Source organism: Selaginella moellendorffii, unplaced genomic scaffold (genome assembly GCF_000143415.4).
Source record: "Selaginella moellendorffii unplaced genomic scaffold, v1.0 SELMOscaffold_18, whole genome shotgun sequence".
NCBI lineage: Eukaryota > Viridiplantae > Streptophyta > Lycopodiopsida > Selaginellales > Selaginellaceae > Selaginella > Selaginella moellendorffii.
This window is the reverse complement of record NW_003314279.1, coordinates 2025557-2046629: the sequence shown is the minus strand read 5'-3', so window position 1 is coordinate 2046629 and position 21073 is coordinate 2025557. Positions and strand designations below refer to the sequence as shown.

At 51.1% G+C, this 21073-nt stretch overlaps 7 protein-coding genes across 9 annotated transcripts; 2 read left to right on the top strand and 5 right to left on the bottom strand.

The window, feature by feature from the left end:
* Nucleotides 1-57: 57 nt before the first annotated feature.
* Nucleotides 58-577, top strand: LOC9640617. Its single transcript, XM_002972142.2, has one exon. The coding sequence runs from the start codon at nucleotides 82-84 to the stop codon at nucleotides 499-501; it is 420 nt and encodes a 139-aa protein (XP_002972188.2). The 5' UTR covers nucleotides 58-81; the 3' UTR covers nucleotides 502-577.
* LOC112346885 (pentatricopeptide repeat-containing protein At4g02750-like) lies at nucleotides 496-2732 on the bottom strand. The gene has a single exon (XM_024676730.1). The coding sequence runs from the start codon at nucleotides 2713-2715 to the stop codon at nucleotides 568-570; it is 2148 nt and encodes a 715-aa protein (XP_024532498.1). The 5' UTR covers nucleotides 2716-2732; the 3' UTR covers nucleotides 496-567.
* Nucleotides 2733-2785: 53 nt separating this feature from the next.
* On the bottom strand, nucleotides 2786-4614 carry LOC9640616 (UDP-glycosyltransferase 85A4). The gene is made up of 3 exons (XM_002971926.2): nucleotides 4456-4614; nucleotides 3753-4272; nucleotides 2786-3704 (listed from the first exon to the last, which is right to left on the bottom strand). The coding sequence occupies exons 1-3, from the start codon at nucleotides 4612-4614 to the stop codon at nucleotides 2788-2790; spliced, it is 1596 nt and encodes a 531-aa protein (XP_002971972.2). The 3' UTR covers nucleotides 2786-2787.
* Nucleotides 4320-6190, bottom strand: LOC9640615. Of its 2 annotated transcripts, none has more exons than XM_024676735.1 (2): nucleotides 4902-6190; nucleotides 4320-4648 (listed from the first exon to the last, which is right to left on the bottom strand). In XM_024676735.1, the coding sequence occupies exon 1, from the start codon at nucleotides 5640-5642 to the stop codon at nucleotides 4944-4946; it is 699 nt and encodes a 232-aa protein (XP_024532503.1). In that variant the 5' UTR covers nucleotides 5643-6190; the 3' UTR covers nucleotides 4320-4648; nucleotides 4902-4943. The 2 variants fall into 2 exon arrangements, with proteins under 2 accessions (XP_024532503.1, XP_024532502.1); XM_024676734.1 differs by having other exon boundaries at nucleotides 4320-4643.
* Nucleotides 6191-6323: 133 nt separating this feature from the next.
* Nucleotides 6324-7852, bottom strand: LOC9650374 (2-Cys peroxiredoxin BAS1, chloroplastic). The gene is made up of 8 exons (XM_002971924.2): nucleotides 7595-7852; nucleotides 7460-7534; nucleotides 7323-7404; nucleotides 7186-7265; nucleotides 7008-7133; nucleotides 6781-6894; nucleotides 6585-6729; nucleotides 6324-6534 (listed from the first exon to the last, which is right to left on the bottom strand). Exons 1-7 carry the CDS (start codon nucleotides 7838-7840, stop codon nucleotides 6625-6627), a joined length of 828 nt encoding a protein of 275 aa, XP_002971970.2. The 5' UTR covers nucleotides 7841-7852; the 3' UTR covers nucleotides 6324-6534; nucleotides 6585-6624.
* A 187-nt stretch (nucleotides 7853-8039) lies between these two features.
* On the top strand, nucleotides 8040-15417 carry LOC9640614. 2 transcript variants are annotated; one of them, XM_024676725.1, is made up of 11 exons: nucleotides 8040-8107; nucleotides 8184-13277; nucleotides 13337-13416; nucleotides 13480-13643; nucleotides 13693-14025; nucleotides 14073-14255; nucleotides 14321-14560; nucleotides 14617-14998; nucleotides 15051-15194; nucleotides 15243-15311; nucleotides 15357-15417. In XM_024676725.1, the coding sequence occupies exons 2-8, from the start codon at nucleotides 8341-8343 to the stop codon at nucleotides 14923-14925; spliced, it is 6246 nt and encodes a 2081-aa protein (XP_024532493.1). In that variant the 5' UTR covers nucleotides 8040-8107; nucleotides 8184-8340; the 3' UTR covers nucleotides 14926-14998; nucleotides 15051-15194; nucleotides 15243-15311; nucleotides 15357-15417. The 2 variants fall into 2 exon arrangements, with proteins under 2 accessions (XP_024532493.1, XP_002972187.1); XM_002972141.2 differs by lacking the exon at nucleotides 15357-15417 and having other exon boundaries at nucleotides 13337-13643; nucleotides 15051-15198; nucleotides 15243-15285.
* LOC9640613 lies at nucleotides 15373-19143 on the bottom strand. The gene is made up of 5 exons (XM_002971923.2): nucleotides 18392-19143; nucleotides 18154-18266; nucleotides 16514-18061; nucleotides 16198-16444; nucleotides 15373-16138 (listed from the first exon to the last, which is right to left on the bottom strand). Exons 1-5 carry the CDS (start codon nucleotides 18588-18590, stop codon nucleotides 15441-15443), a joined length of 2805 nt encoding a protein of 934 aa, XP_002971969.1. The 5' UTR covers nucleotides 18591-19143; the 3' UTR covers nucleotides 15373-15440.
* Nucleotides 19144-21073: the final 1930 nt, after the last annotated feature.

Here is a 21073-nt window from a genome sequence, read left to right as displayed (position 1 = left end):
GCATAAGCGACACAATCTAACGGTTAAGAGGCCACGTGGCGCGAATCGAAGACGCAAGGTTTGTGTGCGGTGCTTTTGGCGATGGGCGTGGTGCTATTGGATGGAAACGCTGTGCGCAACTTCGCGCTGGACGAGGCGGCGCTGATCAAGGCCGTGGATCCCCAGTTCAAGGAGCTGGATGTCAACAACGACGGCGTCCTCTCGCGCTCGGAGCTCCGCGTCGCGCTGGAGCGCCTCAATCTTCTGGAGACTGTGGGCGGATTCCCGGTGAGCAAGACCCCCGAGGAGCTCAATGCGCTCTACCAGTCGGCGTTCGAGATGTTCGACATGGATCACGACGGCAAGGTGGATCTCGCCGAGTTCCGCGAGCAGCTCAAGCAGATCTTGCTGGCCGTGGCCGACGGCCTCGGCAGCTCGCCCATGGAGATGGTCGTGGACGACGATAGCTTGCTCCACGCCGTGGTCGACCGGGAGGAGGAGGCCTCGTCCAAGAAACCCTGATCATCTAGACAAATTCATGGATCGGAGATCCTTGTCCCTCTAATCCATAAATACCATCGATTGCTATCAAGGAGCAGTGACTCTAGAGCTGGAAATGCTAGCCAGGAGCGCGTAAGTGGACGATTCTTTGTCGCCCTCGTGGAGAAGACGAAGGGGGCGGTCGCCTTGGTGGCTCCTACACGCGGCCAGGAAGCACATCGAATCGACGGTATCCGGGCGGTAAGGCATATTCTCCAGGAGCTCCATCGCGTCGTCCAAGTAGCCCGCCCTGGCCAGCGCGTCCACCATGCAGCTGTAGTGCTGCTTCCGGGGTTCCAGGTCAAAGTCAGCCACCATTGACTGGAAGTGGCGGCGCGAATCGAACACGCGACCCCCGTGACCAGACGCCGCCAGGGCCAGCACGAAGCACGCCTCCCCAGGGGCGTGGAGAGTTTTCATCGCCGCGAAGGATTCCTCGCATCTTAAAAGATGCCCCCTCGCGGCAAATGCTGCTAGCAAGGAAGTCCAAGCGATGGGCGTTTGATCGGGCATTTTGGTGAACAGATCCATTGCCACCGCTGGTCGCCCGCTGGTCGCGTACGCCGCCAGCAGCGCGTTCCAGATGATCGTGTCTCGATTGGGGCATCGATCGAAGAGCTCTTTGGCTTCCGCGAGATGCCCTTGGGTCGCGAAGGCGGTGAGAAGCGATGTCCAGGAGGCCACGCTTGGATCCGGGATTTCTTGGAAGATCTTGCGGCATTCGTGCAGATCGCCACTGCCGGCATACGCTCCCAAGATCGAATTCCAGCACACGAGGTCCCGCTCTGGAATCTGATCGAACAAGCTCCTGGCGTGATCCAGGCGATCGTTCTGCGCATACGCGAGTAGCATGCAACTCCAGGACACGAGATTTTGCTGCGGCATTCGATCGAAGAACTGCTTGACGCGCTCCAGCTCCCCGAATCGAGAGTAGCACGAGAGCAGGGACGAGCACGATGAGAGATTCACCCGCGGCATCGCATCGAAGATTTCCAGCGCTTTTTCCAGCGATTGCGAACGCAGGCAACAGCCAGCGAGCAGAGCGTTCCAGAGCGCCAAATCCTTCTCGAGGATCCCATCGAAGAGCGCCCGGGCTTCTTGGATCTGGCCGCTCTCTGCCAGCGCCGCTACCATCGTGGTACAGATCTTAAGATCCAGCTGAGGAGCCCTATCGAACAGACGCTTGGCTTCCTCCGGATTGCCAGCCCGCGCGTACCCCGCGACGATTGAATTCCATGACACCGCGTCGCGATGTGGCATCGTATCGAACAGCAGCCTCGCCTCGTCGATCGATCCGGCGTGCTGGCAGTGCGCATCGAGCAGCGTGTTCCAGGAGATGAGATCCCTCTCTGGCGTTGATTGGAACACTCGCCTGGCCTCTCTTAGATGCCCGCCTTGGACATATGCCCAAAGAAGGGAGTTCCAAGACACTAGATTCCGTTGCTCCATGGATTCAAACACTTCACGCACCTCCATCGGCTCACCATTCCTGGCGTACGCGGCCAGGATTATATTCCAGGACTCAAGATTCCATGCCGGAAACTGCTCGTATATCTTTCTCGCTTCTACTAGATGCCCAGTTTGGGCATGAGCTGTAAGCATCGCATTCCAGATTACAAGGTTATACAATGGAATGTGGTGGAAACACTTCTTCGCGTTTACAGCATCACCAGCTTTATGAAATGCCTTGATCATAGTGCGCCACATGAAGATGTTTTTATCTGGAATGCTATCAAAGATCTTCTTAACGTCTTCCAATTCTCCCGCTTGGGCATATACATTGAGCAAGATGGTCCACGAGAAACAATCCCACTGCGGCATGGAATCGAAGGTCTTCTTGGTATCCTCGGGAGATCCGTGTTTAGAATTTGCTCCCAGCAGCAAATTCCAGGATACCAAATCTTTGTCAGGCATCTGGAGAAAAACTTCTCTGGCTTGCCCGAGCGGTCCATTGCGGGCACAGGCTGATAGCAGGAGTTGCCAGGAGAAGGCGTCCTTGGCAGCAATGGCATCGAAAACCTCTCGGGCGTGCGCTAGGCTACCGCATCTGCCATACATGCCCACAAGCTTGTTGAGCACGAAAACATCAAGATGCGAGTGTTGGCCAAGGACTCCCGAGTGAATGCGCCGGGCAGTAGAAAGATTGTCACAATTCTCGATGAGTTCCAGCCACTTCTCTCGAGTGTTGTGCTTCATTTGATCGATACCATTTTGATTTGTGGCACACTCCCACTCGAGGATTAGTTTGCTTTGATACCAAACAAACTGTCAGTCCTTCCTCCTTTCCAGAATCGAGTCGATGAACCCCTCGATAGATTCGCGTGATCCAGCTCCGACCTTCTTGCGCAACTCCATCGCGCGGCTCCTCAGCTCGCCACCTTTCTCCACCAGCGCATTGATCCCCACTTCCACGCGCTCCCTACTCACGACTCCATCAACATCGCCCTTTGGGATCATCCGCAGTCCCACCTCCCAATCGTCGCAAACCACCTTGGCATTGAACGTTTGATCCACAAACCGGGGCAGCGCAAGCATGGGAACTCCAGCGAGGATGGCTTCCATGCACGAACTCCAGCCGCAATGGGTGAAGAATCCTCCCACGGCCTTGTGGTTTAGAACCTGGGATTGCGGTGACCACGGGATGACCATCCCCTGTTCCTTCGTCCTTCTCGCAAACATCTTGACGAAATCCTCCGGCATGTCCCTCACGAGCTCCTCGCGAAGAACCCACAGGAACGATCGCCCGGTGGCTGCAATCCCCTGCCCGATGCTCTCGATCTCCTCGAATCGAAAGTCGCTCATGCTCCCGAATGAGATGTAGATGACCGAGCGCTGTGCTCTGGAATCCAGCCAGGTAATGCAGTCGTGATTCTCGTCCCACAGCCCTACATTCGAGCTGTTCAAGGGGCCGTGATTGTCATCAGCGTCGCCAGGGATCTTGACGAGAGGCCCGACTGGAAGGAGATTTGGGTGACTCTTCCTGATCTCCGCCAACACCTCGCCCTCTAGCCCCTCGCAAGCATTCACTACTGCGAATTGGACCTCCCTGAGCCTGGCCATCCCGATGTAGGCTCTCTGGTATCCCGGATCGATTTGATCCGTGTAGAGAGTAGTTGGAAGATCAGTGACTTGCAGCTCCCCAATTCCTGGAACTCCTCTTATCACCCGCTCGCTCGATTTCCCGCCTAGAACAACTCTTTGAAACAGTTTTTAAGTTCAAAACGATTCTCTACCTTGCACTGGAATATACCCATTGTCGTGGATGTCGAGATACAAGGCGAACAGTGATGCTGACCCAGTCCAGAGCGCCGCCAAAGGAATCCCGAGCTTGGAAGCGATTGGATCGAGCACCGGGGAGAGAGAATCCGAGATGAAGCAATCGACTGATTCCAAGCCCTCGATCGTCGCCGCCAGGGCCGCCTCCATTGCCATATGCCCCGTTATCGCGCCAGCGAATGCGTCCATGCCGCCCCGCCAGCGTCCCTGCTCGTCGATCCACTCGCCCTGCCCACTGCGAGCGCTCGAGTCGGGTAATCCCAGGAATCGCAGCCGCGACTCGTCAATCCCCTGCCAGTACCACGAGTGCTTGGATCCGGCGAGCGCCCGCGCGTGAGATTCCGTGGTGATGAACGACACGATCGCCCTGCCGGTGCGAGCGATGGCGTGGGCGAGGTGGAGCATGGGCGCGATGTGGCCCTGGAGCAGAATGGGCACTGCGACGATGTGCGCCAGAGTAGCAGCAGCCATAGCTCTCTAGAACGAGAGGACGTTGTCGGCGGCAATTAAGGACACTGGGCCCATTTAAATTTGATGTTTTAGGGTTTGCAAGGTACCGTACGAACATTACAAGACCGTACAAAAAAATTTCTCAGCGTTTTGAGGAATGCGAAGACAATGCTAAGTAGTGAGCCCGGACGGGTGCGCCAGTAGAAATACAGCCAATATACAGAGCGACCGTCCCGGTGGCTTTGATCCTCTTGTTCCTCTTCCAGTCCCAGAAACAAGGTTTAGCTCTCTTGTTCTTGGTGTCAATCGCTCCAGCGAAAATTCGATGCTATTGTATAACGCAGGAGCACGACTGGGGGGATTCGTCATCGCCCTCTTCATCGGAGTCCTCGGAGTCACTGCACTAAAACTTCTAAGAACACCAACGAGAACACCCAAAAAGCTGGGAACGGATAAAAGGTAAAAGAGCAAGAACAGTGGAGAACGGAAAAGGAAAAATGCCCGAGTCAAAACACGCACGTCCAGACCAGCCCACTAAAGCTGACGGAATCTTGACGCAGAGAGTAAGAGTCAAACAAGAACAACCACCAAAAGAATCGCAGCAAAAAAAAGAGAGAAAATGGGAAGAAAAAAACAAGAAAAAGGAAGAGTTGTACCTGGGCTCGAACTCCTTGATTTGAGCTATGTCCACTCCGTGATCATCCACCCACGTAATCTTCCTCTTGGCCAAAACACCTGATCTCTTCCTCCGGATTCCTCCCGGCCCCGGTTTCACTTCGGGCAGCCGCGCCACCTCCTTCTTCACTTCGCCTTCTCCTCCTCCTCCGGCAGCGTCCCCGCCAGCACTCTTCCCACTCTCGGACGACGCCGCCGACGAGTTCCGCTCGCCATTGGTCGGGTGCACGGGCTCGTCGCTGCTGAGGAACGCTGGAACTGGAATCGGAGGTGGCATGGACGATGGCTGCGCCGACGGCGGCATAGGCGACTCCCCCGTCCTGCTGCTGCTGCTGCTGCTGCTGCCGCCACCGCCGCCACCTCCACGGCCCGCGGGATTTTCCACCTTGGCGGACGACGGATTGCTGGAGCTCGTAGCGATGGGTGTCGTCTCGTCCCCGGCACCCCAGCAGCAACAAGAGCCCAGCAAGTGGGAGCACCCACGTCTCCTTTTGGAAGCCAGCGAGCACACACTTTGTGTTCGCTACCAAAACTCCCAATCCTTCGTCCACTTCTTCTTCTTCTTCTTCTTCTTCTTCGTCTTCGTGTGAGTCGAGCTCGTCGTCTTCGTCGGGCCTCTCGGGAGAGTGCCACCCCTCCAACCTGTTCTTGCTGCTCGGATCCAAATCCAGCAGCGACAAAACCAGTGTTGGTGTCACAATGCTCCCGTGCACCTCCTGCATGCTCCTATCTCCATCATCTAACACCCAGTTTTTCTCGCTATCTCCCCTTGTCTCTTTGTTTTTTTTTCTTTCTTCCCAGGCCTAACCCATTAGAAACTATAGCCCGGATTAACCCCGCCGCTGCCTCTACCAGAATCCTCTACCAGAATGAAGAAAAAATCAAGGAACTATAGCCTATGATAAACTACAATCTCTTCCTCTCTTTCCCCCTGTGGTAACTATAATAAATTGGGCAGCAGCATTTGCTCCCGGCCCATCTGTGTGTACCTCTTGTGCATTGCGCGAATCCTCCCTCACGCACGCCCGCTTGACCTAATCGCCGCGCTCCTGGCGCCAAAGAACCCGTCCAGCAACGGCAGCAGCAACATCGGCGGCGCGCTCCTCCACAACGGCATAGCCAGCGGCGAGGACGAGGAGGAAATGGAGAAGATCCACAGCGGCGATGTGGATGATGCGAGAGCCAGCGCCTCCATTCGCAGCGCGAGCGCAGCTATCGTCCCCTCCCCTCTCTGCCAGTAACAAAAAAAATTGCCCCGTATTAAAATTTCTTTGCCCTACCCATGGGGGCTTTTAAATGCCTCCACCCAGGTTCGATTCCCTACAGGGTGACGAACAATTAAGAAGATGCCCAGGCCAGCTTGCCAATGCCATTCTGGATTCCATTGCTTTTAATGCTAACTTTTGATCATTCTCTTGGATTTCTTTGCTTGCACAATTTCTCTCTCATAGAAAGAACAAAGGGAAGCTCCTCACTCCGACAAAAACTTGGAACAAAAAGAATGCAGGAGGAGAAAAAAAGACGTACTATCGCATCCAGCAGCCTTTCCAACTTTTGCAACGTGAGCCTTCTCCACTTGATGCTTTTCTATTCAGCACGGCACGCACGACAAATCTGCAGAGCTTTTGCTGTAAAGCTTTTCATGTGAGATGAGAGCGTATTACCTGGTGTTGCGAGAGCCAAAAGGAAGAAAGAAACCCGGCTTTAGACAGCAGCAAAGTGCTTTGGATCTGGTTTAATCCCGTGCTCCCCAGGCTGCCAGCCCGCTGGACATAGCTCGTCCGGATGCACTTTCACGTATTGGACGGCCTAAAAGAAACGATTTTGTCGACGTGAAACATATAGAACGAGTGAAGTTACCTGGACAAGCCTGAGGGCCTCGTCAACGTTGCGTCCAACAGCAAGATTGTTGATTGTAGCATGCTGAACGATGCCTTCCTTGTCGATTATAAACAATCCTCTCAAGGAAATACCCTGTGGTTTTTATGCAAAGGTTAAGGCCATCTGTAGTTGCGAGAGACTTAAAAATGTGTTCTTGCCTTGCCTCTTATGTTCTATGTGTGTGATCGGTGAGTGAATAGAAAGACCTGGTCGGGTAGCAACACGCGATAGGCTTTGGTGATTGCCTTGGTCAGATCCGAAACAACTGGGTAATTGAGTTCCCCAAGTCCCCCAGACTTCCGGTCAGTTTGGATCCACGCTAGGTGAGAGAACTGGAAGGAAAATGTCAAGGACAGAACCAGTGATAATGGATTTTGAGCTTACTACACTGTCGGATGATACTGCGAGCACCTCAGTGTCGAGCTTTTGAAACTCACCGTACCGATCGCTGAACGCTGTTAGCTCTGTTGAAAACACACACGCAGAGAATGAAACAAAGTTTCAAAGAAAAAGCAAGATACCTGTCGGGCAAACGAAGGTGAAATTGAGGGGGTAGAAGAAAAGAACAACGAACTTCTTTCCAATGTAATTGGAAAGCTTGACCTGCCAAGAACAAACTCAAATCGAGTTTTTGGAAAACATGTAGAGATTTTTGTACCTTGATAAACTCTTGGTGATGGACAGCCTCGGCTTCAAAGTTTGGTGCCATGCTACCCACCAAAGGCCGATCTATCTGATGACTTATGCAAGTCAAAATCTATAGTCTGGAAAAAGTAAAGGAATTCAAACATACCTGCGATGGAGGCGGAGGCGCTGGCGCTCCCGCGGCAATCACATTTCTCTTTCTCCTTCTAAACCTCACTCCCACGGCATTCTCCCTTTCTCTTGACGAGCATAGCTGCAAAAGTTCATGCGGAGAGATTCTTCTCGCGAATGCTACGCGCTCGCACTGGCGCTCCGGAATCGCTGATCCTCGCTTCTCCTCCACCAGCGACGTAGAAGCAATCGAGATCGCTTGAACCCCTAACCCTAGCGCCATCGATGTGGAAACTTTGACAGGGCATGGCCTAGATGAAGAACACCGGCAGAAAGAAAAGAAAAATCGCGGGAAGTATACACATGGCACCAGCTAACTGCTTAAATCCCGTGCCTTTGAAATTCCCGCTATCTTCAAACGGACGGCCTCGATTCGCCTGGCGATTCTAGGGTTTGTTGCAAAGAGGCAGGATTGCGAGCGATCCCCATGGGACTGCGGCGGCGGGGCGACTGGATGCCGCGGAGAAGGCAGGATTTCATCGGCATTGAGGTATGGGCTCGCCTCTCGATTGAAAATGCTGGATTGGAAGCTGCCACAAGCTGAAATCTGTTTTCGTTTGCTCCAGCCGCGTTGGATGAGGATATCGGGCCGCTACATGACGATGTTCTTGCCAGGCTTTAGTTTCCTAGTGTTGGATTCCTGGGCTCCCGGCATTCGATCGAAGAACAGGTTTTGGTCTTGGCAGCTACTGAGCAGGTTGTGACTGGCGGCGCAGGAAAGCCATGGTGGAGCCATGGCTGGCTTTCTCTGCGGGTGGTAGCGATGCCATTCCCGGTCTCTCGGAAGGGATCATTTTTCCGGAGAGGGAGGAAAGCGCTCTTCAGGCTTGCTTGTTTCGAAACAAGAGCAGGATCAGGGAATTCTTTAGCGAGGCACGGGTTTCCAAAGAGCCAGTTTTGGTTAGAGTTTTGGTCGGCTCCAAGGAAGGGATTGAGAAGTGGCTCAAAGTCTCTGGCCCCGCGTCCTGTTGTCTTTGGGTTGAGATCAGTGATGACAGGCTGACTAGAGGGATCGTTCCAAGCAGTGGTGAGGAGTTTTTTACAAGCCAGGTGAAGCTGGCATACAGGTTCCGAGCAGTAACAGCGAGCTACTTGACGATCTTGGCCGGGACTTTTGTTGTTCTGTCCGCCTACAGGAAGTCCAGGTTTGAGTTGCGAGAGAATGGCGGTGGCACCGAAGCTCATAGTCTGTTCGTCAAGTGGTTGCTCATCATGCCTGCTACAGCGTTCCATCAGCTCTTGTGCATGGTCGAGCCTGGAGGAGCTTTAGCGGAGTTTCAGATAGTTCTGAGACAACTGGTGGACAGCACAAACTTTGCGGATGTCGGATTTCGGCACTTGGACTTTTCGTGCTGGCTGGCCCATTTTCCATTTGTGTTGACGTTTGAAGGTGTGGATTTGCTAGTGATGACCCGGGACTTGAGATGGACTATTATGAGGTTCGATTGCTCGGAGGGGAAGCTGAAAATCGGTAAGGGCAGGTTCTCGGCGGATACGTCACGCGAGAGTTTGGGTGTCAGTTTTTATTCAGAGAAGGCTTTTCAGGTGCACGAGTGGGAGCTATGGGACAGTGTTTCAATGGAACAGGATGCACGGCGGATCGGTACTCTTGGTGCCATTGTCTTCAACAACTTTTACGTGGAAAAGGAAGGTTTTGTAGGTGGCGTTGCAGTTCGCGGGTTTCTTGACTGCCTCGTTAACTCTTGGAAAGAAGCTGGACACAAGGTGAAGTTCATCTTTTTCATTTCGGGGATGACACTGTTCGAGTGTAAGTCGAGTGGCATGTTTCCTAGTGCTCGTCTTTCAAAGGAAGAGCAGTCGGCACTGTCAAAGCTACAGGTTTCCAGCATCAAAGAAAGACGCCAAGGCCTAGCAGCTCTGGTGGAGTTTCTGCTGGGTGGAATGCATGAAAATGGCGCCGAAAACGTTATTGGACAAAGCGTTAGAGGCATTGTGCCAAGTGCTCGGGACACGGCAATCAACTGGAATACTTTCCACGAGACAGGTTCTGACGGGGTTTACGCTTCGTCCAAGTGCTGTGGCTCGTTTAGTGTGCAGAACAACGGATGGCTGAGGCTTTTAGAATGGCTAGACAGAAGGTTTTTAGAGAGACTGTTAGAAGAGGCATTGCTAGTTGTCGACTCAGGGGGAAGAGGTGCGAGCAAGGTGGTAGAAGCGTTTTTAAAGGTTATAGAGGTTATTCCAGGTGAAGCTAGTAGCAGTATAGGTGCTTTTCTCCTCACGCATTTGGAGGACGCAGTTAGCAGCATTCTAGACTCGGTGTGTAGACATAGCAGTGCAGGTAAGAACAGTGACCAGGAAATGTTTTCTATTCATGTAGAGGGGAAGGAAGGACAGGATAGTAGCAGGGAAGTGGAAAACCTTGAGAAAATGGTGCATCTCAGCAACATGCTATCCGCTATTGTTCATGGATCCTCTATCGCTGCAGCTGTTTTTGCTGATCTGATAGCTGGGACAGCAGTGGATGCTGTTATCGACCTCATTCAAGTTTACTACTTCGAAGGAAGTCGCGGGGAAGTCTCTCCTTGCGGTGATCTTCCAGGAGAGGTTCTGGAGCAAGATAGAGTGATGCATTCTTATCCTGTTGTCGGTGCTGCTCCGGATGCAAGCGATGAAGATCATTCAGCCACTGTGGCATTCTGTCCGTTTTCGTCAAGCGGGATAAACGCAATTCTTCAAGGACAACAAGTAGCTACTTTTAAAAGCTCTTGCCAGTCAAGTGGATTTGCCAAGGTGCTACTGAAGCTGGTATTAAAGAGAGTAGGAGCTGTTTCAACCGTAAAAGGATTCCCACTTCCGAATGGCGGCAGATCAGGTGGAAAAAAGACCAGTTTGAAGGCAAGTAGAGCTTTCAGGCTAATGCTCCCTCGGGGTGGTACAAAGGAGGTCTCATCCAACTCGACTAAGGCATCAGCTGTCATATGTCATCTTCTATCTGCAGCGGCTGTGATGCTTACCAACAGAAGCTCTTCTTTAGCACAGACAAGACGAAAGCTTGTACAAGAGTTCAAAGGACCACGTAAGCTGCTACTGATTAGCTCGTTTGTCGAAGAATTGGTGCGGACAGTTTGTGATGGCTCTCCGGAGAAGGCACACGAGCATATCTTTCAGATTATCCACGTACTCGACGAGTCCGATGAGCACAAGTCTCAAGGTAGCAGATATCCAGTTTTGATGCTTTCGGAGATTCAGTCGAGGATCAAGGCCACTTTGTCAGACCACAAAGCCAGGGTCATGGAAAACGATGGGAAGCAGACAGAACAGATGGTGTCGCTCTGGGAAGTGTGGGTCGCGCTCGGATCACTCCTGCAGGTTCTAAGCTCCTTTGCTTGCAAATGGCCAGAGGAAGGTGGTGCACTGCTAGTATTTCAGCGTTGCGGAGCAGAGGTGGGTGCAGTTTTACACTTGCTTTCTTCTTCCGAAGGTCCAGCTTCGTGGGGTGGCGGAGAGCTCCTAGTTATGCAAAACATTCTACGGCTATTCGCTATATGCATGCAGAATTCGCACTGTAGGCAAAGGGAACTGGATAATCTCCTGTGGAACACGCTGATCGACAAGAACTGGGAGTTCATTCGACGCTATTCACAGTGGGTCGTTGTGGACGCCTGCCATGACTGCACTTGGGATCTTCTGGAGGAGTCTTTGTGGAGTGTTTGGGAGCCTTTGGAGTTTCGCGATTTATCAGACCCCACAGGTGATCTTTTCTCAAGCTGGCTACCGAGGTGGTTGCCAAGTATGCAGTGCGAGGAGATTCCGGTTATAAACCTCGTCTCGTTTCTTCGGCTAACTATCGGGCTCATCCAGAGGAAGGCAGACAGAGAGAAGAACTTGCTTTTGCCGGGAAAAACTCGAATACTGCTGGAGTTTTTGATGAATCCTGTTACAGGACTGCTGATGAAGCTGCTCAAGGGCGATGGTTTCAGCAAAAAGAAGATGATCCCTCAGAAAGACTATGAAGCTGCTTTCTTCCATTTGAAGCACGTCAGAGAAGATTTGCGGAACTTGATACCTTTCTGCACACAGAGGCAAGGTATCTCAGGGAGAGTTCCTCATCCTGTACCTGCATCACCTCAAGAATCAACCAACAGGCAGCAGCGGGGAACTGAGAGATTTGGCGGTAATGCGGTAGAAGGTGGCCAAGTATCCGGTCCGGCAAGTGTTTCGTACAACCTCTCCTACCTTGCAGCCACGAACTTAGAGATAGCCAGTCTTCAGCTTTTGGCTAGTATCTTCGGGCTGAGCTTCCATGGCCAAAGGCATCGCACGACGCTCAGCCAATCGCTTTTGGGAAGAACGGCTGCAAGAAATCCATTTCTAGGGAAGGCTTATGCTTATCCCTTCCTGGATTTCCATTTCCTTCGGCTTATACATCTCTACTACGTCAACTTGCTGCAAGGACGGAAACTGAAACTTGCCGAGCCAACTCTCGAGAAAGTGAGCGAGAACAGCTGCACTTTAGCCTGGTGCTCGGATAATGAAGCTCCCTGTTCTGAGGCGGAAGTTAGAGACGAGCAGCTCTCACTTGAGTGTGCGGTACACGTACAAGTGCTGCTGGCATTGGCGCAAAATCAAAGTGACGACGTGACTCTGAGGTTTAAGCAGCTCAGAGTGATGGATTTCCTGGTTCACCAGATTGCCCTGGAGTACGAGGCCTCTCAAGTAGCGACTCCGAGGGACGTAGTCAGGATAAACAAGGCATTGGCATCGCAGCTAAGGAGCTCGGCGAGTTCGTTTCGCACTAAGAATGTTGGAGATCCTAGCGCACGTACGTCCGAAACCAGCCATCCGAGCATGGAGTCAAGTGTATCAAGCGACGTCACAACACCATCAGTGGCAGGCTTGAAAAAAGGACTTTGCTTACTTTCGCCAGAGTTAGAAGGCTCGAACAAGTCCTGCCTTGTGCATAAGAAGTTGGAGAAGTCCTTGTCCAAAGACATGCCAAAGCTGGAGCTCGGGTTCCTGTCAGCTCGAACTCTGAGCGCGGTACAGTCATCATCGTGCGAGAGCTACTTGCTAAGCAGACCCTTCACCGGCAGGCACGAATTTCTACAGAAGTGGCAAGAGGTTATGAAGCCTGCGGTTCCAATGCATCCTGTCCACGAGCAAGCGAGTGAAAAGGTCGCATTTCCAGTGACAGTTGACGAGAACAATCTAGCAGAGGATATTGAAGGCGATTTTGCTCCTGAGAAAGTGGTCTACACTGGGAAGTTTTTCGATCTGAACGAAGAGGTGGAGCGAGAACTTGCAGAAGAAGATGGACAGGATCGACCAAACAGTGACAACGACAGCAGCGATTCAGAGTCTCTCACTCACTCTGAGGATGATTCCATTGGAAGCTTAGCAAACGAGGGTGGCAAGGCATCGTTTCGACCGTTCATACCGAAGCTGAATCTTCCAAGATCTGCTAGGAAGGGCGATCAAGAAAACAGTGCCGAGGAGGCAAAGCCAGAGATTCAGGTCTCCAAGCCTGGAAACAAGTCGCCGGGCGTTTCTCTGGCAGGAGACGGGCAAACTTCAGGTGGCAGCTGCAAGCTCACCACGCCTTACGAAATGGAGCGCTCGCAAAGAAGACTTTACCGGAACTCGAGCCTCCATCTTTTTCTACTCGAGCTTTACATAACTTTGATGCTAACACCTCAGTATGTGCTGTTTCCTTCTTGTCGCTTTGGACTAAGCTTGTCCTGAGTTTTTTTCATAGGGGGACTTTGGACCAGAGATACAGTGATAGGTTCCAAACTGAGAAGCAGAAACTCAACGCTCCATTCTTCCTGTTTTATCGTATCCTTTTCTATTTACTTGCTGTTTTGCTATGGAAAACTGTTCAACTTGACTTGCATCCAGATCTGAATCATGTAGCAAATTCTTATTTGCTTCCCTGCTTAACGGAGAGGATGAAAGCGTTTCATCACTCTGCCTTCAGAATCTTAAGGCTTTCCTGGAGAGGACTTTTCAACTCGTCACTATACAGGAATCGAATTCGTATAGCTCATGGCGCATTTGCGCAGGTCTCTTTCGGGATGGTTATATGTGGACTAACAGTATTTCTGTATACAGATCTACAAAGCCACAGTTAATGAGGAAGATGGGCCAAGGCTAGTGGTTCTGAAGACTGTGGAACTTCCTAAAGGACCTTACGAACCTTGCAAGTTTTTCGACGTATACTCGGAAGTCCAGATTTTGGAGAAGTTCTTGGGAGAACCGAAAATCAGCCAGTTGCTTGACTACGGCTTGGAATCAGAAACTTTTGTGCTCGTGTTGAAGCACTACAAGTGCAGCCTTCGTGCATGGAGGCTAAATCAGGGAGGCTTGCATTCGCATAAATCGGGCAAGTCCTTTGTCGACCGGCTCCCGCTTTACCTTGAGGTGTATGCTGCAGTTCTTGACGCGGTAAGCTCTACCTTGGTTATGTTTGTAGCTCACTTTTGATGGGACAGGTGAAAGTTCTTGAAGCTCACAACGTCGTTCATTATGATCTGAAGTGTGACAATGTTCTCCTTGAACCTGTTGACTCTGTTATTTCAGAGGAAGAGTTTTGGGATCCTACATGGCCACCATCAGAAGAAAATTCACATCCTTTACCATTCAGAGTGTGCCTCGCAGACTTTGGCCAGAGCAAAGTAAAATTTATTATATTTCAAAAAAGCAAAATGTGATTGATTTCTTTGACTTCCTATATTTGCAGGCGTCCGTGTTTCAGGGAGGAGAATGCACTGTTCGAAACAGGGGAACAGAATACGTTAAAAGTCCAGAAATGCTCAAGCTTTTGCGAACAGGAGGGGATGCTAGTCTTGATACATGTGTTGGAAAAGCAGTGGATGTTTGGGGCCTCGGGTGCCTCCTCTACGAGCTCCTAGCAGCAGAGTACCTTCTTTATGACGAAGATTGGATGCGTTTCTTTATCCGCGTGACGACAAATTCAGAGGTAAGCGCTGGAAAAGCATTTTGTGAAGCTGAATGGTTAAGCTTATCAACCTCCAGGAGCTTATTACAAACGAAAAAGCAGAGAAAGTTGGAAACTTTGGCCCTGTGGTGGAGTTCATTCGCTTCGTTCTTGTGCGGGATCCCTGTAGACGTCCCACCCTGGATGAAGTCATGATCCATCTCAGGCAGCTACAAGAAAGCTTGGGTAGACCAAAGACGAAAGCCCCAGACACCGACATTTCCATGTCATGTGTCGTCGACGCTGCCCGTGACAAGCCTGCCGAATCTCTGGAGCCTGAATCACCAAAGGTTGCGAAAAAGAGCCTAGTATCTTGGCTGTGCTGCGGCTGCTGGAATCGTCCTTGAACAGTGAGCTGGTAAAATCTGAAAAGCTTCCGGTTTTCTGCTCCGCATTGGCGTCAGTCCGAGTCATATTTCGGTATGTGTGCTCGTAGCAAAGTGCATCCGATTTGACGTTCTTTATGGTCCAGGACTCGAAGTACCAAGCGAGACTTTATCAAAGACTTCTGGGAAATTTGGCTGCGTGAAGATAAAACAACAAAAGCTCTAACTTGCCATTGTTCTTTCTAGAAGCACTTCGACTTCACACAGAATTGATTTCGTGCGCTACCTGGGTGGGTAAGTCGTCCTCTTGACAATCTCCAGAAGTACTCCTGGTTCAGCTTTCCAGGTGGAAGAAAATACTCTCCGCAATGGCAATACACCCTCGCGTTGCTTCTCTCGTTGAAGAGGTATGGTCATGTTGGTATTCATTTATTTGACACTGCTACATCCAGCTTTCTCACTCACGTAAACGAGAGAAAAATAAATAAATTGAAGTTTTACAATAGGTACGTAGAGAAGGCCTCTACATTCGACTTTTATGAGGTTACGAGGTCCCTGGCCAGCTCCTCCACCATGCTCTTGAAAATATGCTCCTCGCAGATTAGCCCAATCTCGGAGACCTCTACGCCAAGATTGCCACTCAAAGAATTCCTCACTCTACTTATCTCCATGTCAACAAGCTCGTGGATGCTATCAAACGCCTGTCTCTTCCACTCGAGAACCCGCTGGTGAGTCTCCTGAGCAAGCTGCCTCCCTGTTCTAACCCGCGTGTGGTGATCTTCCAGGTGCCTGGCGACAATGGATCCCAGGATCTCGTTCACAAAGTCGAACACCATCCTCCTCCGGGACCTCGACTCGTGGTAGCTCCCGTAGTGAGCTCTCAGGCTCTCGAGGCTGTGGTGGCTGGGGCGATCCTCGGCACTGGACGACGTGCTGCACGACTCGAGGTGCTCGATGAGCTGCTGCACCCGCATCCGGTCCTCGAGCCTCTCGAAGACGCTGCCGCCGATGATCCCAGCGTTGAAGTCGCCACCGCTCTTGGCCTCGGCCACCAGCAGCGTCACCGCGTTTGCATGGTAGCCAATACCCGACTCCTCCAGGACCATGGCGATGTACTCCTCGGCCTCCTCCAGCGCGTTGGTGTCGAAGTTTTGAAACCGAACTATGCTACTTGGCGAGCTCGCGCTGCTGCTGCTGGTGTTGCTGCTGGTTACACTCCGAGCGTGACGATCATCTAAGCAAGAACAAAAAAAAGATAATGAGATCGCAAGGAAAAAAAGTGTGGATTCTTACCAGAAAAGTCTAGTCGTTTTCTACTGCTTTTGCTGCTGCTCGAGGGGCCCCTCTTGCCTCGTTTTCCCGGAAGATCATCGTCAAAGGGGGAGTCAAGCACCGAGACCGGGCTGGGTTGACCGCAGTCCTCTCCACAGTTGGATTCGGAGGTGACTTCCACGCTATCGCTGTCCAGTTGATGGCTCTCGTCCGAGCAGCTACTGCTGCCATCTTTGTTGTTAATGATGGTGGTGCTGGTATTGTTATACTGCAAGAAGAAAGAAAGCTTAGAACTCTAGTTCTACCGATGATCATGAGGAAGAATGCGCAAACTTACCATGTTGAAGCTTTGATCTGGAGCTGCCAACTTGCTGCTTTCATCCGGTAGCCATGTCAGTCTCGAGGGATCCCGGTGCTGCTTGGCTTGATCGCTCGTCTGGGTGAGGATGGACTTGAGGATCTCCTCCAGACCTCGGTCGTCATCGTTGCCGAGCTCCTCCTCGTTGCAGTAGTAAGATGATGGGGAGTTACTGCCCTCGAACAAAGGATTGTGGACCATGAATCCAAAGTTTTCGTGGTGGTCGCTGGGGACATGGCAGCAATCATCTTGCTGCTCGTCGGCAGTGGAGGCATCCTCCTCCACTTCGGTTGGAGGAGCTGGAGTAGCACTAGGCTTCTTCGCCTTCGTGAGGAAGTCCCGAAAGCTTACGTAGTCGCCTTCTTCGAGCTCGTCCACCGTGCGGTCGCGTCCATCTGGGAGATGGATGGAGCGGAAGTGCCTGTGATCATCGGGGGGTGCTGCGTCGGAAAGTTTTTGAAGGTCTTCGCGAGGTGATCGAGAGATTAGAGACCGGCTCAGGCAGCTCAGCTCCATGTCCTCCTCCAGGTCGTCCAGGAAGAGCTCCATGAGCGAGCGGATGGACGCGCAGCTAGTGTATGGGACGGTGCCTTCTTTCTCTTCTCCGCGGGGACCGGGCGAGCAAGGTGCCGAGACAGATCTCCTCTCGCGCAGCGATGCTCTGGAGGAGTTTGCAAAGCAGTTTTGGATGTCCGAGGGAAGAACCTCGAATGATCTTCTGTGCTTGTGTTCTTCCGGGGCGGCTTTACTTTCGTCGGCTGTGGCGGGGTGGTCGAGTGGTACCTTCGAGACGGGCACTTTCTTCCGCGAAGAAAGGTGGCCAACCCTGGTCAACGTCTTCGACGACTGGCCCCGTGGATCAAGTATCTTTGCGGCTGCCTCGAGAAAGAGCCCGGACGTCCTTCTGCTGAAACCACCGCATCCAGAAGCCGCGACTCCAAGACTCGCATCAGTTGCCACACGGGGGCATTTGCTAGTAGAGGAGGAAGACGAGGAAGAAGTGGTCATGGGCGACGAGGATGAGGACTTGCGAGAGTTTGCTCTGCGAGCGAAGGCCGGCCTCTCGGAGGAAACTTGCCTGGAGAGGGAATTGGAGCTCCTCTTTGGGTTTCTGGAGCTGGGAGCTTGGTGGCTCTGTTCTTCCCGGGAATTTGGGAGAGCTATGGAGGAGGACGATGTCGACGCTGCTTTGGCCTCCTGGATGAGAAGGCTGAAAAGCGGCTTTTGCTCGGCCGGGTCGAGGAATTCGTGCAGCATTTTGGGAGGAGAGGCAGCGAACTGGTGGTGGTAGTAATCGTCGTGGTCAGTGTGGAGGAGCTCCTGGAGCGAGCGAGTCTCCGAAGAACAGGGAAAGCATTTGTCGCTGCTGCTGTAGCTGCTCCTGCCGCTGGTGATCATCAAGTTATCTTTGCTGGCATTGGTGGTGTTCTCGAGCTCTAGTTCCTCCTCCTCTTCGCCTTCTTCCTCTTCGTTTTCCTCTGGAATGTCATCGAAATTGCTGCCATTCGTCCGCTTCTCATCAGCAATCTGAGTAGCAAACACAGCATTCTCCTTTTTAGTCGAATCTCCAGAAAGAAGTAAAAGTTCTCTTTTTCATGGTTGAAATGTTTGGAGCTTACCAGGAGCAACTTTGCCATGGGCAAACGCTCCTCGCACGCCGCCACCACCATGGCTGCCTTGTTGCTCCTGCTCTTTCTTCTCCTCCTATTCTTCCCGGATTGCTCAGCCCCTTCTGTGGTTGGCCACAAACACACAGAGCAAATCTAGAATTAGAAATGCATGCTTATTTTTCGATTGGAGGGAGTGAAAGAGAGAGAGAGAGCTCTCTCTCTCTCTCTGGCTCGCTCTCATTCTCACCTAGCGTTGACGGCAGCAATTTCTTGCTCAAGAAGAGGCCTTTTTTGGAGAGCCTCCGGTTCCAATCGAAGAGATGGAGGAAAATATTTACGCAGCCGTACTTTGCCGAGGACTGGCCGCTGCCGCTGCTTCCATAGCCGCCAGCGCCACCACCACCTAAACAAATGCTTGAAAGCAATCTTCCTGGACTGTCTGCCATAGCCGAAAAGCTTTGGATGTTTTCCTCCTCTCCTCACACCTCACTACTGTGACGACTTTTTTTCTCTTCTCCTTCTCCTTCCTTCTTGCTCGGTGGTTGCTTTTTGTTTTGTTGTCTCAGGCAAAAGGCCACGAAACCGAGGAAGGAATGGAAGTGGAGAGCTATAATGATGCGGTAAGCAAGCAGTGCAAACAGTCTGGGACTTCTTTACGACTTACAAACAGCTTGGCACACCGTGAGAGGCCTTGATTGTCTTGAAAGCAATGCTCCAAGGAGAGATCGCAGTCCAAAACCAGATGAAATATCTGCTGCTGGCTCTAATCTACGCAACACATGGAGAATGCATCCACATTGAAGCTAAAGGCGAGGCTGGGAGAGGCGGAGAAGAGCAAGAGCCCAGAGAAAAGATGGACGGAAAGAACTCAATGAGAAGGTCACAACAAAAACAATGAAAGACTGCCAAACCACGACGATGACACCAGGGAAAAGAAAGTGGAAAAGAATTTAGAGCAGTGGCACCAAAGTAAGAAGATGACCTCCCCCAAAGCAGGATTTCGCGGAATAAAGTTTGGAGCTTTTGTACTGATTCCTCGCGAGGAGAGTTTTGAAATCAAATTGGAACGAAGGTACCTGGAACAGACCCTCGACAAGGCTCGCAAACAAAAATGCGGGGCGGAAAGCGATCGCCCTCTCGCGATCCAAGCGACACGGACGACATGAATTGATTGTAACGTAATGCCAAATCTCGGCATCTGCTGAGAACCAAGAGTCTACAAGTATAAGATGCCATTGAGACGAGTTTCGGAAACTCCAAGTTTTTGGGTCTGTCAGTTGACAGTCATACAAGTTGGTGGATTTGTCATACCACGGAGAAAAAAAACCAATGTCAAATGGTTATGCTGCTCTTGGTTCTCCGTTCTTTGGTATTGTTGTTGTCTTCACGTAGCTGGCGCTAGTAGAGGTTTGGACACGCAGGAAAACCAGCCCCGTGTTCCCCGGGGCTTGCCAGCCAGCTCAGGCTACTGGTTAAACGCCATAACAAAATGTTTTGGCACCACGCCATAGCTGGTGAACTAGCGGACACTGGGCTTTAGAAAAAAAGCTAGAGCTCCTTCACAGAATTCAAAAGAGATGCTAGGCTAGGGACTAGAGCTCACGGTTTCTTCCAGATTATCCGCAAGAAGCGCGATCGTGCGTGTGATTTAAGCCGCAACAACACCATGACCAGAAATTGCCTTTGTGGGCATATGTTTAGATGACCTTTTTTGTCCTCTCCGTTTTTTACTGTGTGGACTGTAAATGTCGGTGTTATTGCCAGATGATTTTCAATTTATGGCTCCAACCCATACGCACCCAGAATACAGAAGTACGAAGTACACGGAGGGTGTGGTGTGTGTATTGTCCTTCCAGCAGAAAAATGAAAAACGCAGTATATTAAACAAGCGTGCAACTCTGAAAATGGAGGAAAGGGCTTTGATCTGATCTTCTGATCAGGGAGGTGTTTGTTTATACACCATGCGTATAGCGAGCAGGTGGACTACGACATGATCTTGTCGTATTTCTCCCATTTCTTCATCGTGCTTTGTGGTGGAATTACAAGAAGACCAGCAAAAACTGGGGGAATTTATGATAGCAGTTTCATCATGTGAGGAAACTTACCACCCTCCACCATAAAAATCCCAGAACAGTAAATATTGCATGTTTCTACTGTTACTGTAGAGTTGGTGGTGGTCAAAATATATGTTAAAATTCATCTTGATAGCAACTGCTGGTGAGTGGAGAGGGATCACACCTCAATATGACCCCAGAAACATAAACAAAACAAAGGCAGCATCTTCATCTCCATTCTCTAACAAGTTCTTCTTTTAGTATGTAAAGATATAGAAATTAAAAAACGTACTATGATCACTAAGAGGGTGATTGCTTTGTCTGTGTGCCTGTCTCTCTGGTGTGGCTGGTAAACTGCAGTGAAAAAGAGTTTTGGTTGGTGAAAGGGGTAATTGAGGGCATGCTCTAGTCAAACTCATATTATACTCACCTGATGTTTGTCATAGTTATGGATTTTGCTGGGCATGGCTTTCATTTCTTTGCTGTGCTCCTGGCTTGCTGCCAGGACAGCACAACCAGCATTGTGTTTAATTAGTCTGATACCATGTTATTGTATCTGGTGAGTGATGCAAAAGTTGAGTACAACCCATCATCTGGAGCACTGGTCTGTGGTTTTGCAGGGCTTTGCTCCTAAGAAAGCTCACAGCAAAGGGCAAGGAGTTTCCTTTCCAGCTAGTCCTTGTACAAGCAAGGATCTGCTTAGTATCATTTGTCTGTAGGACCTGGTGTTGTTGAAAGAAGCCAAAGAATGAATCTAGAACGTGGTACCGCAAAACTGGAGAAGATTGTGGTCACTTGGCTGCATAAAACAGGAAAAAAGACATTACTAGAAACAAGTACTGCCCAACTTGCATCTCAATCCAGATGCTTTGCTG

Coding starts and splice junctions, on each gene's coding strand:
- LOC9640617 (XM_002972142.2), top strand. CDS start 82: ATGGGCGTGGTGCTATTGGATGGAAACGCTGTGCGCAACTTCGCGCTG.
- LOC112346885 (XM_024676730.1), bottom strand. CDS start 2,715: ATGAAGCACAACACTCGAGAGAAGTGGCTGGAACTCATCGAGAATTGT.
- LOC9640616 (XM_002971926.2), bottom strand. CDS start 4,614: ATGACGAATCCCCCCAGTCGTGCTCCTGCGTTATACAATAGCATCGAA. Junction 4,273..4,455: donor GGTCGCTCTGTATATTGGCT/GTATTTCTACTG, acceptor CTCTCGTTCTAG/AGAGCTATGGCTGCTGCTAC. Junction 3,705..3,752: donor TGGGTATATTCCAGTGCAAG/GTAGAGAATCGT, acceptor GAGTTGTTCTAG/GCGGGAAATCGAGCGAGCGG.
- LOC9640615 (XM_024676735.1), bottom strand. CDS start 5,642: ATGCAGGAGGTGCACGGGAGCATTGTGACACCAACACTGGTTTTGTCG.
- LOC9650374 (XM_002971924.2), bottom strand. CDS start 7,840: ATGGCGCTAGGGTTAGGGGTTCAAGCGATCTCGATTGCTTCTACGTCG. Junction 7,405..7,459: donor ATCACCAAGAGTTTATCAAG/GTACAAAAATCT, acceptor TGTTCTTGGCAG/GTCAAGCTTTCCAATTACAT. Junction 6,895..7,007: donor GCGTGTTGCTACCCGACCAG/GTCTTTCTATTC, acceptor TAAAAACCACAG/GGTATTTCCTTGAGAGGATT.
- LOC9640614 (XM_002972141.2), top strand. CDS start 8,341: ATGGTGGAGCCATGGCTGGCTTTCTCTGCGGGTGGTAGCGATGCCATT. Junction 13,278..13,336: donor ACTTTGATGCTAACACCTCA/GTATGTGCTGTT, acceptor TTTTTTTCATAG/GGGGACTTTGGACCAGAGAT. Junction 14,256..14,320: donor CAGACTTTGGCCAGAGCAAA/GTAAAATTTATT, acceptor CTATATTTGCAG/GCGTCCGTGTTTCAGGGAGG.
- LOC9640613 (XM_002971923.2), bottom strand. CDS start 18,590: ATGGCAGACAGTCCAGGAAGATTGCTTTCAAGCATTTGTTTAGGTGGT. Junction 18,267..18,391: donor ATTGCTGCCGTCAACGCTAG/GTGAGAATGAGA, acceptor GGCCAACCACAG/AAGGGGCTGAGCAATCCGGG. Junction 16,139..16,197: donor AAAACGACTAGACTTTTCTG/GTAAGAATCCAC, acceptor GTTCTTGCTTAG/ATGATCGTCACGCTCGGAGT.